Source organism: Copadichromis virginalis, linkage group LG4 (genome assembly GCF_057382275.1).
Source record: "Copadichromis virginalis isolate Kocher_CV1m ecotype Utaka linkage group LG4, C_Virginalis_male_GT1.1, whole genome shotgun sequence".
Classification (NCBI taxonomy): domain Eukaryota; kingdom Metazoa; phylum Chordata; class Actinopteri; order Cichliformes; family Cichlidae; genus Copadichromis; species Copadichromis virginalis.
In genome coordinates, this window is record NC_140621.1 from 16934449 (window position 1) to 16946474 (window position 12026).

General features: G+C 40.3%; 3 protein-coding genes across 3 annotated transcripts; 1 reads left to right on the top strand and 2 right to left on the bottom strand.

Annotated features, from left to right (window-relative positions):
• Positions 1–415: 415 nt before the first annotated feature.
• On the bottom strand, positions 416–4733 carry tufm (Tu translation elongation factor, mitochondrial). The gene is made up of 10 exons (XM_085453890.1): positions 4579–4733; positions 3806–3852; positions 3577–3715; positions 3286–3452; positions 2894–3163; positions 2497–2629; positions 1689–1793; positions 1408–1559; positions 1067–1186; positions 416–886 (listed from the first exon to the last, which is right to left on the bottom strand). Exons 1-10 carry the CDS (start codon positions 4709–4711, stop codon positions 716–718), a joined length of 1437 nt encoding a protein of 478 aa, XP_085310016.1. The 5' UTR covers positions 4712–4733; the 3' UTR covers positions 416–715.
• Positions 4734–5196: 463 nt separating this feature from the next.
• hspbp1 (HSPA (heat shock 70kDa) binding protein, cytoplasmic cochaperone 1) lies at positions 5197–9732 on the top strand. The gene is made up of 8 exons (XM_085453891.1): positions 5197–5495; positions 5715–5845; positions 7240–7456; positions 7538–7762; positions 8159–8314; positions 8867–8963; positions 9057–9168; positions 9424–9732. The coding sequence occupies exons 2-8, from the start codon at positions 5726–5728 to the stop codon at positions 9502–9504; spliced, it is 1008 nt and encodes a 335-aa protein (XP_085310017.1). The 5' UTR covers positions 5197–5495; positions 5715–5725; the 3' UTR covers positions 9505–9732.
• A 406-nt stretch (positions 9733–10138) lies between these two features.
• tmem86b (transmembrane protein 86B) lies at positions 10139–11614 on the bottom strand. The gene is made up of 3 exons (XM_085453892.1): positions 11315–11614; positions 10906–11149; positions 10139–10717 (listed from the first exon to the last, which is right to left on the bottom strand). Exons 1-3 carry the CDS (start codon positions 11363–11365, stop codon positions 10266–10268), a joined length of 747 nt encoding a protein of 248 aa, XP_085310018.1. The 5' UTR covers positions 11366–11614; the 3' UTR covers positions 10139–10265.
• Between the last annotated feature and the right edge of the window lie 412 nt (positions 11615–12026).

Sequence of the window (12026 nt, forward strand, 5' to 3'; positions counted from 1 at the left end):
GATGAGGAACTTCTTTGCTGCCCTCCTGTGGCTTCTTAATCTTTCTACACACAGGGATACTGTTTGTGCTGTGCAGTCATGTTGTGTAAAATATAATTGTAAGTGACCGACTCGAGGAGACTTTCCTAAAAATACAATAAAACATAGCTTTAAATGAATGAATTTTCTGCATTAGTAGTTTTATTTATTTTTTACCTAACTATAAATGTTCCCATTTAGGGAAATGTCCATAATGTAGTAGGAGAAAATTACCAGGAAATTTTCTTCTTTTTAACTTTATTGATTTTTAATTTTTTTTGCAGTGAATCCAAAGCAGTTATTTACTTTTGTCAGCGATCATGTTGGTTAAAAAATAAAATAAATCTTCTCTGCAGCATCTGTGTTGTTTTAACAAGCACATGAATACACGAGCAAGTAGCACAAAACAAAGGAGGCGGTTTTATTATTAAATACATTTTATTACATAAATGACAATGTTGACTGACAGTGGAACATCACAGGTGTTTTAGTCAGGCGCACCTGCACAACAGAGCCATGCGTTTTTGCAGGTCCTCTCCTGAATCCTGTTCATCTGTGTGTGTTTATGTATTGTTCATTTGTATTTCTAGAATTATTTGATCTGACCAGACACAGACAGCCACACATTCACCCTCCTGCCTGACACACCCCCTCAACCCACTCCATCCGTGAGCCCAGCCCTCTGCAGAGGCCCTCCTCAGCCCCAGTTACACTGGTCTTCATCTGTAGTTGTCATAATCTCTGTGACCAGCCCGGTGCCGATGGTCCTGTTTCCGTCTCTAAGAGTGAACCTCTGGCCTTTCTCCAGAACCATCGGCTGGCGGAGAGTGAGCGTCAATGAGGTGTCCTCACCTGGCATCACCATTTCCTAAAGGAAAGTAAAAAAGAGCAAGAAAACCATCAGTTTCCTCTGAAATCCGTGTTTATAAATGCAGAAAGCAGTAAATGAGAGGCAACACCAGCTTTAATCACCACTCAATGCTTCAAACAACACTTGAAAGGTTTAAGATGTCTTACAACACTTACAACTACACACACAGACACACACCTTGTCAGCAGGTAAAGTGACCCTGCAGGCCATGTCCCAGGTGAGAGAAAACATGACGGGCATGAAGTTGGTGACAAACGGCTTGTGTCTGCCTCCCTCCTCCTTACTCAGTACATAGACCTGTAACACAGAGCGCACACAGACACACACAGCAGAGTTCCAGTTATATATAAACACGTACTACTGCTTATAAAACTGTGATAACTGTAGAAAACTCATGAAATTATTTTTTTTAAATCTCAATAAAAGGTGGTGCTATTCCTGATCTGTCCACTGAGTGTCACACTGCCCCAATTTAAATAATTAAAACCCTCTGTAGTCAAACTCTGTGGCTCTCACACCTGAGCTCTGACTTTCTGGTGAGGCATGATGCACCCTGGCTTGCACATCACCATCCCTCTCCTTATGTCCTCCCTCTTCAGGCCTCGGACCAGAGCGCCCAGGTTATCTCCTGCCTCTGCCCGGTCCAGAGACTTGTGGAACATCTCAATACCTGCACCCAAGAAAAATAAAAACAAACAAATCCAAATAAAGGGGATGCACACTTCAAGATACATTTCATTTGCAAACTGTCATGTTTTATCCATGATTTCATATCTTAACATCATAGGAGGTTCCTCACCTGTCACTACAGACTTGAAGCTGCGGTTGTGACCCACAAACTCACAGTCGTCTCCTTTCTTGATGACGCCCCTCTCCAGAGTGCCCGTCACAACCGTACCCCTGCCTGCAACACAAGCAGGAACCTTCAGACTCAAAGTACACGACGCTTTCGCTCTCAGATCAGAAACAGAGTCAGAGATCTGCAATCTTCTTACTGCTAATTGGTAAAATCACTAATGAGTTGTGCTACTGACGCTCCAAAGCTGTGACTGCATCATGACAAAATTAACTTTGAAGACGTCCTTGGTGGGATATGAAAAACAAAAACACCGTACAAATGTTTCTTTGGAGCTTTGCTGGAAGCTGCACTGTTCAGTACAGCAAAGCTCTGCAACATGTGACAAAACTGCACAATACATCACTGGAGCATCGCTCTCTATGGCAAAGTTGACACCCAGATTTTCAAGCTCAGGTCCTTTTGACTGATTTTACTGTTTGCATATAAATTTCTTTTATAAATTTCTTTAAATCTTTATTTGTACTTTGCCTAAAATATTTAGAATTGTTGTGCATGAAGACCGTCTGACAAAGTAACGGAGCCAAGGATGGTTAAAAATTCAGCCTTATTTCTTAAAAGAGTGAATCTTGATTTGGATGTTTAGATTTTTGGGGTCTGCATCCTGGTTTAAAAACAGTTTATCATTTTCTTTTGTTTTTCCATTTGCCTACAACTTTACATGATGCAACCAATGGAAATCAAGAGAAATCACCATTATTTCTACCCAACTAGCTTCAGACTGACAATATCAGATAGTGTTTTCTCCTACCTGGGATTGAATAAACCCCTTCAATGGGCAGAAGGAAAGGTTTTTCCAGCTCTCTTTTGGGCAGAGGAACGTAAGAGTCCACAATCTCCAGCAGTTTCATCACTGCATTCACCCCCAGCTCAGGAGCTTTGTTCTGAAATAGAGCGGGAAAAATCTGATTAAAACACATCACATTCTAGTTTGAAACTTGTTCTCCACCACTGAGGAAAATAAAATAAATGAAAATACAAACTTGCCTGAGGTCACCTCAAAATTTTGACTTGACAGCTTTAAAATTCAATTTATTTTCTCAGAAGCTGAATATTTGAGATCACCTAAAATTTTGACTTCTGGATGTCAAAATTAAATTGCTCTGAAATTTCTTTGACTGACAGACTGACAAAGTGTTTCTCCTCACCTCCAGAGCACAGAGTGCAGAGCCAATCAAAACGGGTGTGTTCTCGCCGTCGTAGCCAAACTCCGTGAGCAGCTCGCGGATCTCGATCTCCACCAGCTCCAGCATCTCCTTGTCCTCCACGGCGTCTGCCTTGTTTATGAAAACAACCACGTGCTCTACACCGATCTGCCGGGCCAACAGCAGGTGCTCACGTGTCTGAGGCATCTGGCCGTCAGTGGCTGCCACCACCAGAATGCAGCCGTCCATCTGAGCTGTGCCTGTGATCATGTTCTGAAAAAGAAAAGCAGACACATTTCTAATATGATCAAACAAACAGGCAGGATTACAACCTGGTAACATCAGGCTGCATCCAGGTAAAAAAAAAAAGGTAAAAAAAAAAAAAAAAAGAATACCTTGACATAGTCAGCGTGTCCAGGGCAGTCTGTGTGAGCATAATGTCTGTTGGCTGTGGTGTATTCTACATGCGAGGCGTTGATGGTAATTCCTCTGGCTTTCTCCTCAGGGGCATTGTCAATGTCCTCATACTTCTTGTAGCGGGCACCACCAGCATCAGCGAGCACTGGGGAGGATCGAATTGAGTGATAGAAATTCACCTTACAAAATTCACTAAACAAAGTTATTACACACATTAACACCAGACTGTGTCCAGACCGGTGTGACAGCAGCAGCTTGAGTGGGTCTACCTTTTGTGATGGCTGCCGTCAGGGTGGTTTTGCCATGATCGACGTGGCCGATCGTCCCGATGTTTACGTGGGGCTTGTCTCTGCTGTATGTCTTCTTCGCCTCCGCAGCGAAGGTTCGCCGGCTCAGAGGCACAGCACACTGCGTGACAAAGAAGAACCCAATAATTTAACCACTGCAAAAAATCTGTGCTTCGCAGCGTGCAGCATGCCGTTTCATGCAACTACTTACCAATTTGAAGGAGCTGTGCAGGAGGCTTGGTGAAGAAAGCTGAAGGGCTGAGAAGAGGGAATCAAAAAAAACTTACATAAAGAGTGACTATTTGGTGCCACAACACAATAATTAAAACATTGCCAAACATATTTAAACTATGTATCTTTCTAAAATGCGGAAATATGTATTAATTCTGTGTCAGTGAACATTTAGGTGTCCATGCCCTTATTTCCCTTTCAATCAGTGCAGTCGTGCCCTCACATAGATGAGATTAGCACTGACTGCCACACACATTTTTCCTCAAAATCTCAGCCAGCATGTCTGCACAGCTCCGGATGTATTGCACTCGCACCGGCCGTGATGCTTCTGTGCCATATAGAGCGCTAATAAAAAGAGTTTTGCATAAACCAGGCAGGTTATATCATGCTAACAGCTGCAGCTAACATTAATCAATTTTGATGACTTTAGATCCAAAAAGGACGGCGTCACCTCTCTTTAAAGACTACCTATATCAGCAGTATGTTTTCCTTCGTTTCTGGTTACCAGGTGCTGATTTTAGTAATCATTCTTCATCCTCGGTTAGTCTTATTGTTAGCTAACCGTCACTGGTAACGTGACCTTGCTCTGCTGTCGGAAGACACAGCATCACATTTTATTTTCATATTCTTGTACTTCTAAATGTCCGAACAGTGTTTGATATTATGTATAAATCAATAAAGGTGGTGTAAATCAATTAACTGTCAGAAATGCAAGCAGAGTCACATAGTTTAAATGAATTAAACAATATTTACCGGACAAACACGCACGCAGCCCCACAAGCGCCGCCATCTTTCCTGGCTTGACAAACCTAAGACGATCGGAATTCAAGAAAATAATCTCCCAGCCCCAACGATGTCGTTCCTTTACGTACATGCACATGCGCATGTTTAAGTTGGTGCGTAAAATGTTCACATTGCAAAACAGTAACTATTAATGTAACTACTACTAATACTACTATTGTATGTTATTATATTAGACTAAGCAAAAGACTGAAACCCATTTAAAGAAAGTATGAGTTATGTAGCTAATATTAAAAAAAAAATTAAGAGAGCAATCCCAAGTAACCTGAACTTAATGTTTGTTAATAATATGTTTGCTGATATCTAAAAGGCAAATATTATTTTTTACATTCATTATTAAGGTGTGTGTATTTTATAACAGATATATAAATAATACCAAACATATCGCAATCGATATGCCTTAGTTTCTTCTGACACGTTTCTTCTGGGATTTGCATATATTTATTTTGACGTAATTAATTCTCTTTGTAAATTGTGCGTACCAGCGTTACTGGATTACCGTAACTATACTAGTATAGGAAAAAATTGCGTCTATGAATTTTTAAATATTGAGGTAATACTGTCAGTCAGATGTTCAGCATTATAATTTTGAAAAGCTGACTTTAAAGCAAAAAATGGAAAGTCTAAAATGACGTTGATTTGAGAGCAAAGAGTATCCAAAAATTACTTTGCTTGCCCGTTTGGTTTAGTTTTTACGGTAAAACATGGCGCCCCCCTTGCCACTCGTGAGCTCTTGCTCGTGAGATGAAGAGCTAGCTAGAACGTTCCAGCGCTTCACGTTTCTGTGTTTATAGAGGGAGAGAGCTGTATTTGAGCTCAGAGAGAAACTTTGTCTGTTACCTTTACGTTGATTTTGAGTCAGTTTAAAGGTAAGTGGGCAATAATACCCTTTGTTATAAGAGGCTAGCAGCAGGTTTTGCATTATTAGCAGAGCTGTATGTTTGTAGTAAAGTATGATCCTGGTATATAAACTGTGGGGCTTTACCTGGTACCACTGCTAGTACACTTAAATTAATCTGAGGTTATTTTGAAATATTCCTTTAGTTGTCTTGTTGATTTTTTTTTCTTTTCTCCACTTTACCCTTTAGCTGTTAACACCATGTCAGAAGACAGGCAGACCAGGAGACATCCCCAGAACCTCCAAGGGGTCCTTCAGCTCGCAGTGGAGGCTGGATCCGCTGCAGAGGGTCCTGCCCCTCCTGAACCCATGTCAGAAGAGGTACGTACTTGTACCCTAAGCAGGATCAGGCCAGATGACCACACAAACTGTTGGGTGTCGACTTTGTAGCTCACACCAGGACACACATGCTTGTAGCATAGCTTCACAATGTGGCTTTGACAGAACTACGGCTTAAATAAGTAGAATGAGCAACTAGTCAACTAAAAGCCTTATTTGCATGAGGATATAATAATAATATAGTAGAGTAGATCCAAAAATGATAACAACAACAATAATAAATATTTTTGTTTTTACAGTAGCAACATGTGTTGCTCCGCTTTGCAAAACATCCCACCATAAACTATTGATATATCACATTTTCATAGTTTTCAGAGTGCTTTGAGAGACAAAAGTATAATACTGCATTCAAACAGAAAGCCGGACATTGTGGCCAGAAATGAACAGGACAAAACTGGATCACAGAAAACTTTTAATTTAAGTAGTGAACAAGGTATAGAAATTATATCAATCAGAACTGCTGGCAGCCCCCCACCCCACTTAGTCCTCAGTATTTTGGTAGGAAGGGGATATCTTTGACAACACTTTTAAATTTGATAAGTAAATAAATGCCATTGCCATCAATGATGTTCTCTCTTAGCTTGATTTATCACAAATGTTTTTATTCAATTGTCAGCCAATAACTGATACTACTTAGGGGCTTGATATCTTAAACCTACAGTGCTATGTATACTGTTAATTTGCTGTAGATAGTTTTTCAGGCGTGCTACTTCCTCTTGTGTCCTCCCTTTGTGCAGTTTCCGCAAATTCAGGAAACCTTGCACACCATGCAGCTCTCTGGGAATGACCGTGTTGGCTCTAAAACACTGTTTCAAACTATTAAAAACTTTGACATTTTTTTTTAATTTCAATTAAAGAAATTGTAACAATGTTTAAAGATAAAATGTTAAACTGTTTTTTGCTAAGTTTTCTGTCTTGTGTAGACACAGCAATGGCCTTGTCTCTTAAGTTTGATGCCTTTTTTGTGCTTGAATGTCAAGTGGTTCAACAGACAAACAAAGAAGCATTCTTCTAAAAATGGTCAGGTAGAAGGACTGGACTGAAAGTCAGTTTTTAAAAAAAGAAGCCAATGTTGAAAGAAAAACTTTGAAAGACCTTTGGAAATCCTGGAGAGTTATTGCTCAACTATTGCTTAAAAATTCAAAGAAAGTCTTTCTTGGAAGTCAAATATAAAGAAATGAGGAGTGACTCAAGACTTTCGTACAGTAATATATAATTGCACATCACTTGAAATCTCATGTGTCTGAGTAAGACACTGATGTCCACATACGTTATTTTTATTTTTTTTCTTAATGCGTGCTTGGAGGTATCACATCAGAGAATTTGAATTCAGCATGACAAACTACTTCAGGCTCTTTTTTGTGCCTTTCTTCCAGAGGAAAACATGGCTGAGAGAAGCTCTTACAGAACTGTGCAAAGGGCAGATGGATGAAGTGGAGCAGATGAAGCAGTGCTTGGCTGTTCTGTGCAAAGAAGGAAGTGAAAGGGAGAGGGGTGGAGAGGAAGATAGGGAAGATGATGATGAGGACTGTGAGCGGGAAACGGCCTTTGAGATGCTGTCCGAGCTGTGTGAGAATCTGGACAATGCCAGAGGTAATAAATGGTATTAGAGCAGAGGGCACGCTAAAGACAGCGTGTGTTCACTGTACGCTCACTGCATCCTGTCCTCTGCAGACCTGATGACCCTTGGTGGGCTGGAGTTGTGCGTCTCCCAGTATCTTAATCATGCTCAAAGTGGGTTGAGGTGGCGTGCTGCCCAGCTCATTGCCTCCTGTGCCCAGAACATGCCACAGCTGCAGTTCCACTTGCTTAGCATCGGGGCGCTGCCGAAGCTTCTGCAGCTGACAGATTCTGACCCAAACCCCACCGTCAGGGTGAAAGCTCTTTACGCTGTCTCATGTGAGTAGAGCCATAATGCACGCATGCTTCAAAACTGAGCTTCATGACAACAAGCCTGCAACCAATTGCTGCACATCAGTCATTTCACATACATGATCCAGAACCTCGGATTGTCCATGTGACAGTCTGCGAATTTTAGTGCGGTCAACAGTTGGTTCCCATAGTTGATGTTTTAGATGGACAGGCTATTCAACAGCTATTTTTAGTGGCCAGCCTCCCAACTGTATCGCCTGTGTTTATGATATTGTTATATCTCATGTTTCCTGTCAATTCAACTTTAAGCCTAAATTATCTGTTGCTTTCTTCTTTAGTGCCAAATGACACATGGCACCGTCTTTTTGTCCCAGCTCTGTGCTTCACAACCCTCAACAAAACTGTGTCCTGTCGTAATCATAGGTCTGGTTCGAGAGCAGGAGGCAGGTCTCCAGGCCTTCCTGTCCCACGATGGATTCTCAGTGCTGATGCGAGGCATGCAGTCAGAGAACGAGAAGCTCAGAACCAAGTCGGCTTTCCTGTTGCTCAATCTGCTGATGTCGCATCCCGAACAGAAAGGTATGGATGGGAAGGACATTCAGACAGGATAGCGCTGTAAACCTGCACCAGTACCAATACAACACTTTGTAGCCTTTTATTAAGACACAACATGGTTTAATAATGTCTCTAAAAGCTTATAGAGACACCTTTTCTGTGGAAAATGAAGATATTTTATTTGCAGCTTTGCTCTTCATCCATGATTAGTCGCCAATATGGCAAGTTCTGCAGTTAAAGGGTAAAATAACATAAAAAGTTTTTAAACGATTTTTTTTAGCAATTAAATCTCGTGTTAAAACTTTTATACTTTCTCCCTTTTAGTTTTATCCTTGCAGTATGTGTGTTTCTCACTGATCTTGCTACCTTTGTCTGGGGAAAACATGGAAAAACTATTTTAATCTTAACTACACATACATAGTAGACCATAACAAGAAGAACTACAGCAGATTTTTTACTTTGGATATTTAATTGGTTTACTCTTTAAACATCTATCTAAAGTTTTTGCAAGCTTTCCTTAAAAATGGCTTGACTCAATATAAACTCAGGCATATTCCTGATTATTTCCCCCCGCAGACACGCTTGTTGCCATGGGTATGGTACAGCAGCTGGTATCAGTTCTCCGTACACCGCATTCACCCGTCCATGAACATGTGCTTGGTGCCCTTTGCTGGTAAGAAACATTCATTATGATACTGAAAATCTGACATTATTTCATGGATGGTTTTAGTAACTGTACCCGTCCTTGTTACTGATGGTGGTGTAGTCTGGTCGAAGACTTTCCACAAGGGCTCAATGACTGCAGGAATCCTGCTCTGGGCCTGGAGGAATTACTCAGACAGAGATCCAAAGAGCTCCAAGGCAAAGAAGAAAGTCAGGTAATTCATGTGCCTGAGAATCAGATCGTAAAACTCGATAGAAATGTTGTGATTATGCTACAAAATTTCATTTCAGTCATGAAATGTGTTTTTTCCATGTAAAACTAGAGGTGATTGTGGTTAAAGGCTAACTAGTTGTAAACAATAAAGAGATATATGACTGCTTTTTTTTTTAAGTTTAAAAGATTGAAAATTAAAAAAATAAGCTGAATCTTATTTTTCTTCCTCTTAAAGTCACATGTTTGTTTCCAACAGGAAGAACTTGATTTCTGTGAGCGACTCAGGGTTATGTGTTTCTCCAGGCAGCAGTCAGATGACACTGGGATGGATCGTTGATTTTTTTAATTCTTTCTTTGTTTGCTTGTTGTTGTTTTTTTTTACCCTGACATGTTTTGGCATCAGTATGAAAAGATAACAGAACATTCATGAGCTGGGACATGTTTTTTGTTGTTGTTGTTGTTGTTTGGTCTGTTAAGACAGTTGCACATGATCCAGTACCTGGATTTCACTGTGTAAATAATTGTATTGTATATTGTAATGTATAAAACAACTATTTCAGTCCAATGTTTGCCATTCTTAATATCTTAACTGTCATCCCAAGCATCTCCATTAAAGGTAGTATGTATTTTAATTGGCAGAACACAAATGCTGAATTTAGTTAAATCTATTTTATTTTATTATAGTATGCTTTACTTTTACATTTCCTGTCTCTTTTCAGTTTTTCTTGAAACAAAACTCCCAGTTGTTGACATAATATTTATTACTGTTAATAAAACATGGGATTGCGTGTATAAACATACAGTATAATGAGCAGTTCACATCATGCCACCATATGCACAATCTACATGTAAACATGCATGTCAAAGAAAATATTTTGATCATTAAATCACAGAATATAAATATTATAAACTGAAGTTTACTGAATGTTTTTCCATTTCATTTGGAAATAAATTCTTTCATTTTTAGAACATTGCAAATTGAATGTATTTCCTTTTCTTTGTTTCTTTCTTCTTCTTTTTTTAACCACTTACAACAAATATTTATGGAAATGGAGAGCTAATGTAGTACAAGCTTTTGGAGTACAACAGGGATACTGGTTAGGACCTCTTCCATTTTGAAAACTCATCCGTGTCCTCTACTGCTTGCATGTCACCCACAGCGATTAGAAGCTGTGCCAGATAATAGGTCACCATTACAACAGTATTACCGTGCTGCATTGGTGCCACCACCTTAAAAACTTGCAGAGACAGCGTTGCGTCGGATACCATGAAGCTCAGACTTCCCAAAAGTGTTGCTACATTGCTAGTTCTAGCTGCTAATAGACCCATTAGAGTAATTAAGACAAAGTAGACTCCAACAGCTGGAGTTAGCACTTCAGAGTTTGGGTCCTTTTGCAGAAATGGAAATAAAAATGTGTAATAACCTCCTCCAACCATAAACAGGATCAGATAGAGAAAACGGCTCCAGCAGGAAGAGGAGTTTTTTGTGTAACGACTGGACAGGAAGGAAACTGAGTACAACAGATGAGCCACAGCAAATGCACCCATTCCTGAAACAGATATTGAGGACATAATGGGCATGTGATTTGCAATTTATGAATCCTGGAGTGTTAAATTTACTCTCTGAAAGTAACTATTACAAATACTTCTTACAATAATGAGGCATGTGCGAGCAATAGACATTTCATAAAAGAAAAAAATGCTCAATTTTTTGAACTCATCCACCACCAGCGCTTACCATGCAGGAAAAGCTCAGGCCACACCAGGCAGCAGTCACCAACAGCAGAGAAGACCAGTCCTCCCACCACACCTAGGACACTCTGACCTCCATTCCAGCTCAGCACCACTGCAGCCAATAGGAGTACTGGTGCAGATTTGACACCTGCAGACATGATGGACGGGGGCGAAGCAGGAGTCCAAAGGTAGAAGTACAGAGCTGCAGACAAAAAGAAAGGCAAGAGAGACAGAAAGAGAGCACAGGACTGATAGAAATGGACGAAAAGAAAGAAAAGGGAGAGATGCATCAAGTTTTTGTACAGAAGTAGATTCAAGTTATGATTTCAAACATCTCCTTTCCATCTGGTTTCACTAAGCAAAGTGCTGCTAGAAATAAAGAAATACTGGCTGTAAATAGAGGTGAACTGTACCTTATTTCTCCTCTGCCGCCTGTGATAGGCGTGAGTCTCAAGGATGTCCATCTTCTCTCAAACAGCACTGCTGTGGGCAGACGTCTCAGAAGGATAAAAGTGTCTTTACTGTCTTGTTTGCCAGCGATCCTCAGCTCCAACGATCCTCAGCTCCTGTACCCCTCGCCTTGAACCTCTGTCGTGTCTTTCAATCTGCCTGCATTTCATGTCGATGAACTTTAGACCGATCCTCACTGTCTGATTGCGCTCTGATAATCAATTCGCTCCCTGTTTTGAGTTCTGCTGGTCAAATTGCTCACCCTTGACCTCACCAGCAGGATTACGTTGGTGACATCAGCACAGAAGGAGCAAAGTTGAACTGTGCAGGTGTTATCACTGTGAAATGTAAACTTTAATATCAGGAAACTGACAAAACCTGATGATTGTTGTTGTTGAGACTTTTTTATGTCTCAATGTTTCATAAAACAAATGTGTAAAAAAAAAAGTTCATTTTACAGGAAAGGATTGGATTCTTTGATAAACAGCTGTAAATTTGTTATAACAATACTGGGGGGTTTTTTTGTGGCAACTGTTCAAAAAAATGTGGATGGTTATGAAAAACACGCTATGCCAAAGCCCCATCCAGTTTCCAGTGCTTCACATTTAAAGTAAAGGAAAGGGCTCGTTTGCTCATAGATACTGATGAATATGACACATTTCTTTTGTTTGTGAT